The sequence below is a fragment of the Esox lucius genome, chromosome 3 (assembly GCF_011004845.1).
Source record: "Esox lucius isolate fEsoLuc1 chromosome 3, fEsoLuc1.pri, whole genome shotgun sequence".
NCBI lineage: Eukaryota > Metazoa > Chordata > Actinopteri > Esociformes > Esocidae > Esox > Esox lucius.
In genome coordinates this window covers 654,224-673,142 of record NC_047571.1, presented here as the reverse complement: position 1 = coordinate 673,142, position 18,919 = coordinate 654,224, and the positions used below count along the sequence as shown (strand labels likewise).

The following is an 18,919-nucleotide window of genomic DNA, read 5'->3' as shown; positions in this document are numbered from 1 at the left end:
AATGTCTGTTCACATACATAGATGGAGCCAAACAACATAAGCATCTTCTGTGCCATCCTCCGGAGGTTTGGAAACGGGGCTACGTTAAGTGAAGCATAAAAGTTGTTCAGTTTAAGAGAGTTAGACTGTAGATCGATCAGCTCCAACTGCAGCTCCTGTGGTGCTGTTTCAGGGTCTTGTGACAGGGGACAGGACACCAGCTGAAGTGACTTTTCAATTTTTTCAAAATCAGAGAACCGACGGCAGAATTCTCCGTCCAGTGATTTTCTGTATTTCTTCGCGTTTCGGATCACCTCTTTCTGCATGGCTAGTGTGGGGAAATGAGCGAAAGATTTGTTTGAAATTTGTCTGGAGAAGAGAGTCAGCTTGGATTTGAAGGCTCTAACATTTGTGTACATGTAGTGCACAAACTGATCTTTCCCCTGTAGCTTCATGTTCAGCTCATTCATGTGCGAAAATATGTCCACAGCAAATGCAAAGCCACAAAGCCAGTTCTTGTCGCTTAGCTCGGGAAATTCGTCGGATATCCCCATTAACTCCAAAAATGCACCAAACTCCTCCTTGAGCTCCCACACTCGTTGAAACACTTTGCCCAAACTTAACCAGCGGACAGGAGAGTGGTAAAGTAAGTCCTGGTGATCTGCATCGGTTTCTTCCAGGAACACAATAAACTGACGATGCTTGCTTGTATAAAGTTAACAAGTTTTACGACTGGATTCACGACATGATTTAGCTGCAATATAGACTTACACAGAGCTTCCTGATGAATGATGCAGTGAAGGAAAATAACATCCTGATTCGGTTTTTCCTCTTCTACTTTTTCGTGGACTCTTTTTAGTAGCCCAACGTTTTTCCCAGTTAAATTTGGCGATCCATCCGTGGTGACATTGGCAAGTTTACTCCAAGGTAGCTTCATTCTTTCGATGACAGCAGACACCTGGTTATACAAGTCCTCTCCACGCATTTTTCCTTTCAGGGACTCCATGGTCAGAAACTCCTCCGTAATCTCAAAACTGTCATTAATCCCTCGGATAAAAATTAGGAGCTGAGCAGTGTCTTTTATGTCGTTACTTTCATCCAGTGCTAGTGAAAAAAAACTTAAAGGACTCCGCCTTTTTGTTTAATTTGCTGGCTATATCTTCATCAATCAGTTCCACACGGCGAGTCACAGTTCTGCGTGATAAACAGATTTATTTCAAACTTGCCTTTGCTCTCCGGACACGAGACCTGCTCTCTCAACCATGCATTCTTTAAAAAATTCGCCTTCGGAGAAAGGCTTACTAGCCTTTGCTAATTTGAATGCCAGCAAAAAACTTGCCTTGGTACTTCACTTTTGAATCGCAGTTTGTCTGTGAAAAATGTAAATTAGCCATCAATCTCTGAGCCGTAGCCGCCGTTCTTGTGTAGACTGTTTGCTAGCGTAGTTAGCATGTTTTGTGGCAAAATGATGGCTGATGTTGTATTCTTTAGAAATCGCTACAGTTTCTTGGCATATCAGACATACAGCCATTGATCGGACTTCAGCGAAAAAATATTTTGTTGTCCACTCTTTATTAAACACTCAGCACTCATTGTCTACTTTTCTTTTCTTCAGTCCGCTAATTTTTACTGAAGGGCTCAAACTGAAAACGAAAGTAGATGTCTCAAAACAATAATAATAATGGTGAGTTGACTTTTTGTTTTCATCTACTGTACAGCTTGCTTTTTGCTCTTATTTCATTCATATCATATTGAATACAGTGTGTAAAATATAATTTAAACTTTAGATCACCAGTTGTGTGGTAAAAACAAAGGCAATGATGTTGCAATAGGAAGTACTGGGTACATGATGACATTTCTTGTTGTCATCATGTGCATTTTTATTTTTTTTTGCATGCTGGACATCAAATACAGCACAACATTTTCTCTCTGACAGCATTTAATGTCTGTGGTCAAAAACAATGTGAGTAGTTGTGTGGTTGAATTTATTGCGCCACTATTTGAATGACTATTCTGGCACAGCCATATTTTCTTCTAACGTGGTTCCTGCTATCAATATTTGCGACCGTTGTATAGCCTATGTTTGTTACTTCAATGAGCCACAGCCGAGGCGTGGCTTAGGACTGTTTGACTCGGCCGTCAAAGAATTGCTTCTCTTACATAGGTCTGTAAAAGAAAGGTCTCAAATCAGGCTCTCTGTAGACAGGCATCAGATTTCTTGAGGCTCTTGAGGAAGTATTGGTGCTTTTGGGCAGTTTTTACCACCGCATCTGCAGGCCTGGACCAGGTGAGGGCATCTTTAATGAACACAACGAGGAGCTTGAATTTGGAGATTCTCCAGGTTGCCGTGTCACTTAGCTCCTCTCTGTATTAGGTCTCATTATTGTTGGAGAGGAGACCCAAGATGGTGATGTCTGAAAAACGTAAGGATGTGGCCACATAGTCATGCGTGAACAGGGAGTACAGGAGGGGACTGAGTACGCAGCCCTGAGGGTGTTCACAATAACTGTGATATAAAAAAAAAATGAAATTGATAAATATTGATATTGATGTTTTTTCGATAGCTTATTCATGTCACCTGTAGATACCAATACATGTGCTTGAACTATGTGTCTGGGCCTGTATACTGGCATTGAAATCAACTTGTTAATCCCACTGGAACCCCCGGCAGAGACCTACAAAGATTTGCCATTTTTGTAGCCTATTCATTTGGAGAAAAGGACGTTGTATTTTTCCCAAAACTCATCTTGGTGTTAGGCTTTGTGGATCTTTTGTTCATCAGTAAATCTGGTTCCCCTTTCACTATCCATTAAGTGTAATTGTTAAAGACTTTCTCTCTAACTCCCTACACTTGTCTTTTCAGTTTTATTCATTTGCCAAAAGAGAGACAAAACACAAAAAAAAAAGTTGAAGATGAATTTGACTGATATCTTAAAATAAAAAATAAAAATGCTATCACAATAATGTCTTTATCATGAATTATTTTGGCCATGGTAATCGTGTAGGGAAAATCTGATATCGTGACAGCACTACTCTATATGCAGTGTCAATGTCTGACCTTTCCAGCTTATAACTGGTGACCTATTTCACTACACATGCCTTACAGGAGGACCCCATCCCATTGTTGCTTGCAACTATATTTTTTTCAATTATGTTTTGTCCCCTCCCCCAACTGGGTCAGTCAGACCACCTCTCATTGTTCCTACTCCCCAAGTATTTACCGCTCATTAAACGGGTGAAACCATCAATGAGGTCAGTTAAAGTGTGGCCAGAGGGAGCCGACTCACTACTACAAAACCAGTTTCAACACACAGACTGGAGATCAAGCCACCCTTGACTCCCATACGGACATTGAAACATATGCTTCCTCCGTTCAGGATTACATCAACACCCGCACTACCCATGAACTAATAAAGACCTTCCACAACAAGAAGTCCTGGATGAACAGTGAGGTCCGACAACACCCTGTGTTTAGATCCGGTGATGCAGAGGCCTACAGCCCATAAAGGGCCAACCTGAAAAGGGGCATCAATATGGCAAAAAATGACAGATCGAGGAGCACTTCAACAACAACTCTGATCCTCGATGCATTTGGCAGGGCATCCAAGCCATCACAGACTACCGGATGATCAAATAACCCCACCCCCACAGCCAGCAACGTCTCCATCATCGACAAGTTAGAAAGGTTTGACGCTCGCTACGACACAGACAACAAAGAGCCTGCCATCAAAGCAGAACTCCCCCAGGACGTCCCCCACCCCAACCTATCCACAGCAGATGTGTTGTCTGCACTCAGCAGGGTAAATGCACACAAGCCTACTGGTCCCGATGGCGTCCCCGGTCGTGCGCTAAGAGCATGTGCTAGGGAGCTGGGGGAGGTCTTCAAAGACATTTTCAACATGTCACTAGCACAGGCTGTGCTGTGTCTAGCCTGAATGAATTTCGACATATCGCACTCACCCCCACAATCATGAAGTGCTTCAGAAGACTAGTTCTTTCCCACCTCTAGTCTTGCCTCCCCCCAACACTGGATCCCTACCAGTTTGTCGAACAGGTCTACAGTGGACGCCATCTCCACAGCTTCGGCCTGACCCACCTGAACAAAACCAACACCTATGTGAGAATGCTGTTCATAGACTTCAGCTCAGCATTCAACATGTTCATCACCTCTAGGTTGGTCGACAAACTCCATGACCTAGGGATCAGCCCTTCTCTCTGTAACTGGACTTTGGACTTCCTAACCAACAGACCCCAGTCTGTCAGGTTAGACAACGTCACCTCTTCCACACTCAAGGCTGCGTGCTGAGCCCCCTCCAGTACTCCTTCACCGATGACTGCGTAACTGTACACAGCTCCAACATCATCTCCAAGTTTGCAGACGACACCACGGAGTGTGCCTACAGGGAGGAGGTCAAGTACATGGCGGCATGGTGCACTGATAACCTGGCCTTCAATACAAAGAAAACCAAGGAGCTAAATGTGGATTACAGGAAATCCAAAGGCTGCAGTCATGCCCAAGTTCTCATCAATGGCACTGAGGTGGAGCGTGTCCAGCTTCAAATTCCTGGGTATCCACATCTGAGGACCTCTCCTGGTCCCTCAACACCTCAACCCTGGTCAAAAAGGATAGGCAGCACCTGTACTTCTTGAGGAGGCTGAAGAAGGCCCACCTGTTTTCCAAGATCCTTGTAAACTTCTACCGCTGCACAAGCGAGAGCATTCTGACTTACTGCGCCACAATGTCATTTGATGGTTGCTCCGTAGCCGACCAGAAGGCCCTGCAATGGGTGGTGAAAACGCCAGCACATCACAGGTACTCAGCTCCCAACCATTGTAGACCTCCAGCGCAAGCGGTGTCAGCATAGGGCATTTGCAAATGCCAACTTACCTGTTGTTGGTGATTCAGTATCTGCTGGTACTGCTCTTGATTGATCTCCTCCAGTCTCCCCCACAGCAAGTTACAGGCCTCCAGAATAGCTTGTGGACTTTTGCTGGACAAGAAAAAGGAAAATGTACAAGATGAGACTAGATTTGAACTGGGGTGAAGTCAAGATTACTGCATCAAGGCTTCCAACATTACTACAGTCCAGGGTGTCAAACATATGCCAATAGAGTGGAGGATGGAATAAAACATTAACCAAGACATCCATAGTGTGGTTTTACTAAAGCTTTGTGGACCTATTTTGAGTACTTTCCAGGCCATTACTGAAAATAAAAGTGTTATCGACTTAGATTTTTTTTTAAATACCATTCTGCCTGATGGTATGAGGGCAACAGTTTGTGGCATGGATGTGAATGGTCCCTGATGATGCTGAAGACCCCACTAGAGGTCTATGATGGTTGGGAGCTGGGAACCAGTGATGTGCTAGCCGGTTTTCACCACTGTTGCAGTGCAAACCACACTATAAAAACTCACAATTGTGCAACGGTAAAAGTTCAGAAAGATCTTGGAAGACGGGCCTTCGTCAGCCTCCTCAAGAAGTACAGGCGCTGCTAACTATCAGATATATGGTAAAACATATACAAGTTAGAGCACGCATCTTCAACTCCACAGGGCATATAGATAGGCAAAGACGACATCTTAGTTTTTCTTTATTTTATTAAATTGATGTCAAAAGTTATTTCACATTCAAGAGTCTAAGCTGAAAACAATATAATACTATGTATATATATATATATATATATATATATATATATAGTCGTTAAACTACAGAGAATATCCTAAAAAAAGGATTAATTACAAAATCTGTTGGCAGTAACCATCTAATGAATTTGAAAAATACAAGAATGTGTTTGCATTGAAAAATATTGGAAAAAAATTATTTCAACTGAGGATTGGGCTATTTTAATAATCGATTCATGTCGATTACGATCAATCAATCAAATTTGTTTATAAAGCCATTTTTACAACAGCAGTTGTCACAAAGTGCTTTTACAGAAACACCCGGCCTTAAACCCCAAGGAGCAAACAACAATAGTGTTTAATTTCAGTGGCTAGGAAAAACTCCCTAAGAAGGCCGAATTTTAGGAAGAAACCAGGACCTCATGTCCTCCTAAAGTTTAAAAAGGGAGGAGACTGGGAAAATTCAGAAAATGCATTCCTCATATCAACAACAATTTAAAGTGGAGAAGGAGAACTTAGTGGGGAAGGAGAACTGACCCAATTCCCCAGCACAATAGTATAACAGCAGAAGACCTATGAACTGAGACGGGGGGTCCGGCGACACTGTGGCCCTACCCAGGGGAGGCCCCGGACAGGGCCCAACAGGCAGGGAATCAGTCCACCCACATTGCCAGGCACCAACCAAAGGGACACCCACCAACCGCAACCCCCCTGAATAAGGGCCGTGTATTACCAGCAGAGTACAGCCCAATTGCACAAGTGCGCAACAGAGACAACCACAAGCCAGTGACTCTTCCCCCGAAAGGCATTGGAGGGAGGGCATCCCAGTGGCGACGAGAGCCCACCTGGCAAGACAGCAAGGGTGGACAGTATCAAGCCTACTGGTCACCTTCACGCCCCCGGGCCAGGATACACCTAATCATAAACCGCGCTGTAGAGATGAGTTTTTAGTAGACACTAGAAAGTTTGCACTGAGTTTGCATTTCTAACCTTAATTGGCAGATCATTCCACAGTAGTGAAGCTCTATCAGAAGAGGCCATGCCTCCGGCTGTTTGTTTAGAAATTCTAGGTACAATTAAAAGGCCTGCATCTTGCGATCGTAGGTTACGTGTAGGTATGTATGGCTGGATCATTCCAGCAAGGTAAGTAGGAGCAAGTACTGTACTGTAAAACCTTAAAATCAGCCCTAACCCTAACAGGCAGCCAGTGTAAGGATGCTAGTACAGGAGTAATGTGTTCCAATTTTTTTTGTTCTAGTTAGGATTCTAGTTAGGATTCTAGGTGACGTCGCCCGGTATGGCGCAGCCGGGGCCCCACCCTGGAGCCAGGCCCGGGGTTGGGGCTCGTATGCGAGCGCCTGGTGGCCGGGCCTTCCCCCATGGGGCCCGGCCGGGCTCAGCCCGAACGGGTGACGTGGGGCCGCCCTCCCGTGGGCTCACCACCCACAGGAGGGACCATAAGGGGCCGGTGCGAAGAGGATCGGGCGGCAGTCGAAGGCAGGGGCCTAGACAACCCGATCTCTGGACACAGAAACTAGCTCTAGGGACGTGGAATGTCACCTCGCTGACGGGGAAGGAGCCTGAGCTAGTGCGTGAGGTTGAGAGGTTCCGATTAGAGGTAGTCGGGATCACCTCTACGCACGGCTTGGGCTCTGGAACCACACTCCTTGAGAGAGGATGGACTCTTCACCACTCTGGAGTTGCCCATGGTGAGAGGCGGCGGGCTGGTGTGGGTTTGCTTATAGCTCCCCAGCTCTGCCGCCATGTGTTGGAGTTTACCCCGGTGAACGAGAGGGTCGTTTCCCTGCGCCTACGGGTCGGGGATAGGTCTCTCACTGTTGTTTGTGCCTACGGGCCGAACGGCAGTGCAGAGTACCCGACCTTCTTGGAGTCTCTGGGAGGGGTGCTGGAAAGTGCTCCGACTGGGGACTCTATTGTTCTACTGGGGGACTTCAACGCCCACGTGGGCAACGACAGTGACACCTGGAGGGGCGTGATTGGGAGGAACGGCCCCCCTGATCTGAACCCGAGTGGTGTTCAGTTATTGGACTTCTGTGCTAGTCACAGTTTGTCCATAACGAACACCATGTTCAAGCATAAGGGTGTCCATCAGTGCACATGGCACCAGGACACCCTAGGCCGCAGGTCGATGATCGACTTTGTTGTCGTCTCATCTGACCTGCGGCCGTATGTCTTGGACACTCGGGTGAAGAGAGGGGCGGAGCTGTCAACTGATCACCACCTGGTGGTGAGTTGGATCCGATGGCGGGGGAGAAAGCTGGACAGACTCGGCAGGCCCAAGCGAACTGTAAGGGTCTGCTGGGAACGTCTGGCCGAGTCTCCTGTCAGAGAGATCTTTAACTCCCACCTCCGGCAGAGCTTCGACTGGATCCCGAGGGAGGTTGGAGATATTGAGTCCGAGTGGACCATGTTCTCCACCGCCATTGTCGAAGCGGCCGCTCGGAGCTGTGGCCGTAAGGTCTCCGGTGCCTGTCGAGGCGGCAATCCCCGAACCCGGTGGTGGACACCGGAAGTAAGGGATGCCGTCAAGCTGAAGAAGGAGTCCTATCAGGCCTGGTTGGCTTGTGGGACTCCTGACGCAGCTGACGGGTACCGACAGGCCAAGCGGGCTGCAGCCCGGGTGGTTGTGGAGGCAAAAACTCGGGCCTGGGAGGAGTTCGGTGAGGCCATGGAGAAGGACTATCGGCTGGCCTCGAAGAGATTCTGGCAAACCATCCGGCGCCTCAGGAGAGGGAAACAGTGCCCTACCAACGCTGTTTACAGTAGAGGTGGGCAGCTGTTGACCTCAACTGAGGATGTCGTCGGGCGGTGGAAGGAATACTTCGAGGATCTCCTCAATCCCGCTGTCACTTCTTCCATTGAGGAAGCAGAGGATGAGGGCTCAGAGGTGGACTCGTCCATCACCCGGGCTGAAGTCACTGAGGTGGTCAAGAAACTCCTCGGTGGCAAGGCACCGGGGGTGGATGAGATCCGCCCTGAGTACCTCAAGTCTCTGGATGTTGTGGGGCTGTCTTGGTTGACACGCCTGTGCAACATCGCGTGGCGGTCGGGGACAGTGCCTCTGGGATGGCAGACCGGGGTGGTGGTCCCTCTTTTTAAGAAGGGGGACCGGAGGGTGTGTTCCAACTATAGGGGGATCACACTTCTCAGCCTCCCCGGGAAAGTCTATGCCAGGGTACTGGAGAGGAGAATACGGCCGATAGTAGAACCTCGGATTCAGGAGGAACAGTGTGGTTTTCGTCCGGGCCGTGGAACACTGGACCAGCTCTATACCCTCTACGGGGTGTTGGAGGGTTCATGGGAGTTTGCCCAACCAATCCACATGTGTTTTGTGGATTTGGAGAAGGCATTCGACTATGTCCCTCGCGGCATCTTGTGGAGGGTGCTTCGGGAATATGGGGTACTGGGTCCTTTGCTAAGGGCTGTCAGGTCCCTGTACAACCGAAGCAGGAGCTTGGTCCGCATTGCCGGCAGTAAGTCAGACTTGTTCCCAGTGCATGTTGGACTCCGGCAGGGCTGCCCTTTGTCACCGGTTCTGTTCGTAATTTTTATGGACAGAATTTCTAGGCGCAGCCAGGGGCCGGAGGGTGTCAGGTTTGGGGACCACACAATTTCGTCTCTGCTTTTTGCAGATGATGTTGTCGTGTTGGCCCCTTCTAACCAGGACCTTCAGCATGCGCTGGGACGGTTTGCAGCCGAGTGTGAAGCGGTGGGGATGAAAATCAGTACCTCCAAATCCGAGGCCATGGTCCTCAGTCGGAAAAGGGTGGCTTGCCCGCTTCAGGTTGGTGGAGAGTGCCTGCCTCAAGTGGAGGAGTTTAAGTATCTAGGGGTCTTGTTCACGAGTGAGGGAAGGATGGAACGGGAGATTGACAGACGGATCGGTGCAGCTTCTGCAGTAATGCAGTCGATGTATCGGTCTGTCGTGGTGAAGAAAGAGCTGAGCCGCAAGGCGAAGCTCTCGATTTACCAGTCAATCTACGTTCCTACTCTCACCTATGGTCATGAGCTTTGGGTCATGACCGAAAGGACAAGATCCCGGATACAGGCGGCAGAAATGAGCTTTCTCCGCAGGGTGGCCGGGCGATCCCTTAGAGATAGGGTGAGAAGCTCGGTCACCCGGGAGGAGCTCAGAGTAGAGCCCCTGCTCCTCCACATCGAGAGGGGTCAGCTGAGGTTGCTTGGGCATCTTTTTCGGATGCCTCCGGAACGCCTTCCTGGGAAGGTGTTCCGGTCCCGTCCCACCGGGAGGAGACCCCGGGGAAGACCTAGGACTCGCTGGAGGGACTATGTCTCCCGGCTGGCCTGGGAACGCCTCGGTGTCCCCCCGGAAGAGCTAGAGGAAGTGTCTGGGGAGAGGGAAGTCTGGGCATCCCTGCTTAGACTGCTGCCCCCGCGACCCGGCCCCAGATAAGCGGAAGAAGATGGTATGGTAGGATTCTAGCAGCCGTGTGCAGCAATAATTAAAATGTATTAATTGATTAGTCAGGGTAACCGGAAAGAAGAGCATTGCAGTAATCTAGTCTAGAAGTAACGAAAGCATGGATGAGTTTTTCTGCATCAGTTTTTGATAGAAAGTTGCAATGTTTCGAAGATGGAAATAAGTAACTCGAGACATATTTTATATGTTCATCAAAGAAGAGGTCAGGGTCAAGGGTAATGCCGAGGTTTCTTACAGTTTTTTGGGATACAACCATGCAGCCGGCGAGGTTCACAGTGAGATCTGTTAACAACGCTCTTTGTTTCTTGGGCCCAAAAACAAGCATTTCTGTTTTTCTTGAGTTTAAGAGCAAGAAGTTCTCTGTCATCCACTTCCTAATATCTGAAACGGTACACATCCTCTCTGAACTCTTGGTACACATCCGGAAAAAAGGGAGCAATTTATTATGTTCAACATCGGTTGACCTAGCACAGGAAGTAATTTTGTTGGAATCGGGTCTAGGTGACAGTTTGTGGGTTTAGAACTCATTACAAATTTTGTGAATGTGTCGAGCAATTCGGTATCAAAAAATTAAAGTGTCCCCATTGACACCTGGTCAGGGAGGTTCAGGACACTTTTAGGACAACTGAGATTTTGAGGACCATAACTATTTAAGGAGGAGTCAGTTATTTGTTTTCTAATGATGATGATCTTTTCATCAATGTAGTTCATGTATTAATTAAAACTAAAGTGAAGACCCACTTCACTTGTGGAGCTTCGCTTTTTTGTTAACATTGCAACTGTTTCGAAGACATTCTTTTGATTGATTTTGTTCACCTCAATCAAGTTGGAGAACTAAGCTGATCGAGGAGACGTGAGTGATTTTCGGTATTGTAGTGCACTCTCTATCCAGGCTGAATACTTCCAACTTGGTGGAGCGCCACTTTCGCTCCAATTTTCTGGAAGCTTGCTTAAGTGCTCTAGTGTTGTCTGTGTACCAGAGCAAGTTTCTTGTTGCGTATTTCTTTTGTTTTTAGTGGTGCAACAGTGTCTAATTTATTTCACAGTGTTGAGTTAAGATCCTCGATTTGATTGTTTACATATTTATTTACTCTGTCATTAATGAACAAACTTGTAAAAATATCAAGGAATTTATTAGTATTCCGAGAATTTAAAGTACAGCTTTTGAAACTAATTGTTTGCGGAGCAAGTGGATTTCTTGTTTTAACAATAAAACAGTGATCCAATAATCCAGGATTTTGGGGGGAAATTATTAGATCTACAATATCTATTTCTCGTGACAGGACTAAATCTAAGGTGCGATTGTGGCAATGTGTTGGGCCTGAGACATGTTGGATAAAACGCATTGAGTCAAAGGCTTTTTGAAGAGGATCATTGGACTTTTCCATATAAATATCGAAATTGCCAAACATCTGCCATGACTACAAGGTTAGACAAAAATTCTGGAAACTCATTGAGGAACATTGTGTATGGCCCGGGGGGGGGCTAGAAATATTAGCTATGTAAAACAATTTATCGGCCTGGTTAACTTTCATGAGTAAAACTTCAAAAGAATGAAAATCAGTGATGTGTTTGAGAGTAAATTTATATTTACTGTCATAAATATTAGCAACACCCCCTCCTTTTTGGGATGCACAAGGGATATGATCACTAGTGTAGCCACGAGGAGAGGCCTCATTTAAGGCAATGAATTCATCAGGCTTTAGCCATGTTTCACAGAAACCAATAACAGCTAGTTTATGATCAGAGATTAATCCATTTACTGCAACTGCCCTTGGAGCAAGGGATCTAACATTTAGGAGTCCCATTTTGAGATGCGAGGTGAAACAGTCATTTCTATTTGTGACCGAGGTGGAGGAAGGCTTTATCTTAATAAGGTTGTTTTTGTTAGCACTTCCTTGTTTAACTTTTCTCAGCCTGGAACAAGTCCCAGTGGCAATAGGTAAATCAGTACTAACTACTCTGGCTATGCTATGGACAGACCCCACTTTGCTACCAGGCTGGCTAACAGCCTGCGGCCTGACCTGCACCCTATCATGGTGAGGCTATAGGAGTAAGACTCCTGTCAATGTTCCTCGATATAAGTACAGCACCACTCCAGCTGGGATGGAGTCCGTCGCTCCTCAGCAGATCAGGCCTGGCCCTATTTCTGGGAGAGTCCCAAAGAGAAGGCCAGTTATCTACAAACTCTACCTCCTGCAAAGGGCAGAACAATGTGAATAACAATATCTCTGTACTCTCTATAATCGCTAGCAGGCAGTAGTTCTAAAACAAAATATAGTTACAAGTAATAATAGGACGGGGTCCTCCTGTAACATGTTGAGCACTGAGAAGCAGCCATAACACTGTAAGCATATGGCAGAAGAAATAATCCCACGGTAAGCACTTTAATAAAATGTTTACTCTGGTCAGCCATATTGTCTGCCATCTTGTATTATTTCCCTTAGCTTTTAACACCCTATAGCTTTTAACACACTTAGCTTTTAACAGGCTATAACAGCCTGAACGCCTTGTTATCGCAGTGGTTACACATTCACAAAAGGGATATTCCGCTGTCGGACATCCACTTAAAGCAACTTAGCTTCCAGCATCCAGACTCACATTAAAAAACTATTCAAAATTAGTGGCGTTGTTGACATGACTGCAATACAAACAGGCACAGGGCAAGCACTAACTTTCAAAGGTTTTTAATTAATTTCCTTTGAAAGTGAATCCTCCTGCTATTACCCCTTGATAAGTGTCAGCTAATTTTATGTTGGAACAATTCATAAGAATGACTGTTTGGCATTTCCGATTGGATGCTAAATAAATATTAGAATATTATTGCTAGGTTTTTCTGTTTGCATGCTGTTTGTTTCCCTGGGAAACTAATACATCTGTTGATTTTCATTCAATTATGCTTTTTTGATGATAACAATAACAATAATAAATATAGTTGCAAGCAACAAAGGACAGGGTAATCCCACATGGCAAGGATAGTTTAATAGGTCACCAGTTATAAGCTGGAAAGGTCAGACACTTGACAGTAATAATGGATTCTTTATATAGTAGCAATTCTCAAAAGCCATTTTCCACTTCATAACGTCTAGTTTTATTAGGCGATAGGTATAGGCCAAATTCTGGTATAGAGCCTTGCACTGGATCCAATGTTGGGTGGCATAGTTTGTGCTGCTGGCTATAACCTCTATTTGTCCCTGTTAATTTACACTTTATATGGATTCTTTATACCCTAGTGCAGTGTTTCTCAACCCAGCTCCTGGGCACCCCCTTGCCTTGCATGTTTTAAATCTCTCCCTGCTCTATTACACCTGATTCAAAAGATCTGGTATGTTAGGGCAGGGATGGATCTAAAAAATGCAGGGCAGGCGGGCATCCAGGAACAGGGATCATAAATACTCTAAGTGAGTTATTCTCGAATGCCATTTTCCACTTACAATGTCTAGTTTTTTGGTTATAAGGCAATTTCTTGCACTGAATCCAATGGTGGCTAAGAAAGTGCTGCTGACAATATCCTCTAGTATGTCCTAGGAATTGACACTTTATGGATTCTTTATACCCCAGGGTGTAATTCTCGAAAGCCATGTTCCACCTCACAACATCTAGTTTTTTGTTATAAGGCAATTTGTATAGGCCAAATTCAGGTATAGAGTCTTGAACTGGAGCCAAAGGAGAGGGTGGCTAAGAACGTGCTGTAAGTGTAATGAGATAAACAGCATAGAAGTTGGTCAATAGGGTAAGCACAGCTTACAACCAGTCAGGTCAATCAGACTACCGATTGATGGGATGTTTGAGATTTTCTCTCTCTCCATATGAAAAACAGTATCATGTAATATAATATTCTTGACAGTTCAACTAATGTATTTCATTTCACTAATAATTATTTAGTGTAATACTTTTCATGAATTACAAAAGAAGCTGAATACTTCGGTAAAGTAATCAGCAAAAATAAATAGACAGATGTTGGATATTTTGTTTCTCTCCTAATGAAAAACAATAACAGGTGATATATTTGTTGAATGGTCAAGGAAATCTTTCATATTTCATTTGTAAGTTCAACCAAGGCTCTGTTCTTTTATCTTAGGGTATCAACCATTCATCCTTTGTAGTCATTCATTGAATTAGGGGTGATTAGAGCCTGGGTACCAACATCAAGTGGCATGTGATTTTGGCAGATTAGATACAATATGTAATGAACACCTATTTAAAAAAGTTAATGGAAGGAGGAGGGTGTAGCTTTCAAAATGGTGGTTTTATTTTAATTACAAACTAAAAACACCAATTGGTGTAGGCATTGGTCAGTTGTATTGTTAAGGAAATTGGAATGTCAGTATACTTCCATAATTGAAATTACATTTATGAAGCCATCAATAACATGAAAACACAAAAACAAGTATACTCACACTTACCTAAGAGGCACAAAGGTCTCAAGAGCAGAGTCCATGTCCACTTCATTTCCAAAGCGTCTGAACTTTGGGTCCTGGATAATATTAAGTCCCTTTTTACCCATAGTCTTCCTCGGGTCTGGTTGAACCCCTGGTAAAGGAAGTATTTAGTTGCCCAAAATCAATTCACCACAACTTTATATTTCCCCCTATTTAATCAGGTTTTTCATTTAGTAATTTTGTTTCACAGCCTATTTGAATGGACTTAGGGCTACTGTAACACTTGTGCAAATCAAAACTTGGCCAATGTTTGGACAAGATAAGCTCATGAGGAGATTGTTACTTCAACATAAGGTATTTATAAAACAGGGGTGTTTTCATTTAGTGCACACAAACCACATTGCAATGAAAGTGAGAGTTTCCCGTTCTAGCCCGTTTGCTTCACCCACTTATAATGACAGAAGAGCAAGCTAGTAAAGTACACAGTTAAATGCTCTCACCATCCGTTAGTAGGTCCCTGAACTCCTCCACAGCGCTCTCAATTCTGATTTGGAAGAACTCCCACAGCTTGATCTTGGGGAAGACCTGCCCCCACAGAACATCACGGATCACCTAAAAAAATAAAAAGGTTAACAAAAGCACAAAACTTCAGTACAAAAAATACCTGTTTTTTCTGACCACATTTTAGCACAACCGTGAAAAACTATAATCTAGCATTATACTGCTGGGGGGAGGTTTTTATAAAATGAATGAACATTCCTTAAGTTCCAGGTTTAAGGATTCCCTCCCAGCTTATTTCCTCCTGATTCTGAAAATCCTCTGACTGGGATTTCTGGAAAACATGGGCATTTTGGGAAGGTTTATGTAACTTGGGAACCTTAGTTTTGAAAATGACCCTCCAACACTTACACCGAGGTGCCCCTCGTTCTGGACCTGGGCAGGGAGGCCCATAGCAGAGTACTTTCCGTCAGCCATGTTGCAGCTCATATGCCATATGGCCCTGTCCAGTACCCAGGCTGGCCTGAGGTGAGGGGAGTTGACCATGTTGTAGCCACATTCTGGGTGCTCTTTGATCCATGGACTGTTAGAAGCTGGACAAAAGAGAAAATCGGTCACCCCATAGAATTCCTAAATATTATGGAGGGCACTAATACACTTCTCAACTAATATTATTCTGGGCTATTAAGGTTAATGGACTCCCTAATGCCAAATATTCTGTCATTGTTATGATAGTCTTTGGGTGAATTACCAAAATGGCTGTAGTCTCGATTCATTTTACTAAACCCTATCAAAAAGCAGGAAATGTTTTTTGATTGTTATGTATTGTAGCACATGCCAGTCATGTTAGCGTCTCACTCACACTGAGGGAAGGAATATGTGTCTCAAAGTCTGAATCTGTCTTTCATGAAAAGCAATCTGGGAAGCTATATACAGTGGATATAAAAGTACACACCCCTGTTACAATGCCAGGTTTTTGGTGATGTAAAAGAATGAGACATATATAAACCTTGTCAGAACTTTTTCCACTTCTAATGTGACCTATAATGTAAACAAGGGTACAAAGGGTACAACATTTCCAAAGCATTAGATATACCATGGAATACAGTGAAGACAGTCATCATTAAGTGGAGAAAATATGGCACAACAGACATTACCAAGAACTGGACGTCCCTCCAAAATTGATGAAAAGATGAGAAGAAAACTGGTGAGGGAGGCTTCCAAGTGGCCTACAGCAACATGAAAACTGCAGGAATTTCTGGCAAGTACTGGCTGTGTGCTACATGTGACAATCTCCCGTATTCTTTGTATGAATGGACTATGGGGTAGGGTGGCACAAAAGCCTTTTCTTACAAAGAAAAACATCCAAGCCTGGCTGAAGTTTGCAAAAATAAAACATCAAGTCTCCCAAAAGCATGTGGGAAAATGTTATGGTCTGATGAAACCAAGGTTGAACTTTTTGACCATGATTCCAAAAGGTATGTTTGGCGCAAAAACAACACTGCACATTAACCAAAGAACACCATACCCACAATGAAGCATGGTGGTGGCAGCATCATGCTTTGGGGGTGGTGGCAGCATCATACATCTGGAACCAGGGCCTTAGTCAGGGTGGAGGGAATTATGAGCAGTTCCAAATACCACATCCAAATCCACAAAAGCATGGCTTCACCAGAAGAGCCCAGACCTGAATCCAATTGAACATTGGTGGGGTGATCTGAAGAGGGCTGTGCACAGGAGATGTCCTCGCAATCTGACAGATTTGGAGCGCTTTTGCAACGAAGAGTGGGCAAATACTGCAATGTCAAGATGTGCCATACTAATAGACTCCCACCCAAAAAGACTGAGTGCTGTAATAAAATGAAAAGGTGCTTCAACAAAGTATTAGTTTAAGGGTGTGCACACTTATGCAACCAGGTTGTGAGTTTTATTTATTTTTTTCCTCAAAGATATCAGTTATTTTTTTGAATTATTCACATTATAAGTCACATTAAAGGTGGAAGAAATTCTGACCCTTACAACTCTGTCTTGTGCTCTTGCAATGACCTGCTACAGCAAACAATTAAGTTCCCAAACAGTTCAAATCTGATTAAATCAGCTCCAGTCTTTCCCACCTTTGTAGCAGTTGTTGTGAAAATCTGTCAGAACTGCTGCGAAAGATATTCGAGTTGATTTGATCATCAGTAAATTTGCTTTAGATAATGCAACTGCAACACTGCTCACTGTCCAAATTGCTTATCAAAGACGATTTAAAGAGCTGTCAGTCAAGGCAAATCCATGAATAAAAGCCCTTGCACACCGGTTTTTAAAGAGTTATTAAGATGTTAGCCATAAGAGGAAAAAAATACTGAAAAGCTTATTCAAAAGCCTAATCTTTAAAATCTGATTCTAGACTACTGCACAGGTTACACCTATTGAAATTAGACTGTGAATCTACATGGAGCACATAGTACAAAGAGGAACCCTATCATAGGGAAACATTTTTAAGTCTTGCATTTCCTAACTGCAGCAGACCGTGGTGAGCTACACTAACCACAGAGCAGACCAGTTGCCCTGACATCAGCTAAAACATGGCCTTTAGGCCGCAATGAAGATAAGGTTTCAATGACCATTTGACCTTTTACAATAATGGGCCTGGGCCAGAAAATGCTCCCTTATGGCCTTTCCCCTAGCCTCAACAACAGGTTTCTGAGATTCTGTAGTGTTAACCACATTGCCCTGTGTCAAATCTCAGTAGATTTGCAAGCAAAAAATGATAAAACTGCACTTAAAGTAGAAGACAAATACAACTAAAATTACATACAAGAACTGCACTGCATTGAAGAATAAAAAGGCATTGCTAAACAAATAGCATTGTGGCACGCAGGTTCTATTCCAAACAACAGAACAGAAGCTTGAGTCTGTGAACACATTGTCCCTTTTAACTTTGCTTTCTATTTACATAGACTGCAAACTGTATATCTGAACTGCTATGCAACAGCTTCACTGTAGGGCAGCACACAGACTGGCTATGGAGGAATAATTCTCATTAAAGCTTGCACATAAAATGGGGGGATTATGTTACTACAGGAGGTACATGTAGGTTTTGGACAGTTTTCTCCTGGAACATATTTACCAGGAAACCATACCCCTGGTAGCATGAAAAAAGGTATCTGCACAGTGTAAAAATTATGAAAGTGACTGGAGTGTATTGAAGCTGGCCTCTATCTTTATTCTCATTCTAAAAAACTGTGTGTAACACAAAAAAAGTGAGCAACAAAAATGTAACGTGACAATAAAAATGTGTTAGCCTAGAACTGATAGCACATGCAGGTCCATCATGAATAACCTAAGGGTTTACACAACATTTCAGCCCTGAGACCAAAGCGTGGCCTTTGATTTAAGTGACAGAAAAATGTACGCACCTATATCACTCACAGAACTTGAATGAGATTCACATGATCTCTCCTACCTCTCTTATGTTTTAGGCTAAGTTGCTCAGACACTTACGCTTCTAACACATCAACTTTGAGGACAAAATATTCACTTGCTGCTTAATTTATCCCACCCACCAAGCTGCCATAACATACAGACAGGTGAAGAGAATAACACTGATAATCTCGCTATCATGGCACCTGTCAGTGGTCATAATGTTAAGGCTGTTGGTTAGTCATAACATTATGACCACTGAAGGTTATGTTAATATAGGGAACCATAGAGTTTCAAATAATTGGTTTCACAATGCAAATAAACAGATACCACATCTCTACACATGTAGCACGTGCACCAAAACCCGCTGTTTAAATCACGTAGTGGATAAAGACGCAGTCTGTCACAGAGTACACCGCGGATCAAATCCAGTTTGAGCAATAACAATCATCTCTTCTAACTAGGCTTGCCGGGTTCCCTTTTTTGTTCATGATAGATTTTTTATATTGCTTTAACATGGATGTATGTAGCAAGCAAGTTTATTTACAGTATCTCACAAAAGTGAGT

General features: G+C 44.1%; 1 protein-coding gene across 3 annotated transcripts in view; it reads right to left on the bottom strand.

Moving 5' to 3' along the window:
- Positions 1 to 18,919, bottom strand: part of agla (amylo-alpha-1, 6-glucosidase, 4-alpha-glucanotransferase a) — a 154,382-nt gene that overhangs the window by 103,399 nt on the left and 32,064 nt on the right. For all 3 annotated transcript variants that reach the window (XM_013132927.3, XM_013132926.3, XM_034291570.1), the window contains exons 6-9: positions 15,356 to 15,537; positions 14,947 to 15,058; positions 14,471 to 14,597; positions 4,868 to 4,970 (exon numbers count right to left, since the gene is read on the bottom strand). In XM_013132927.3, coding sequence (XP_012988381.2) covers positions 4,868 to 4,970; positions 14,471 to 14,597; positions 14,947 to 15,058; positions 15,356 to 15,537 — 524 coding nt within the window. The remainder of the gene's footprint in view (positions 1 to 4,867; positions 4,971 to 14,470; positions 14,598 to 14,946; positions 15,059 to 15,355; positions 15,538 to 18,919) is intronic.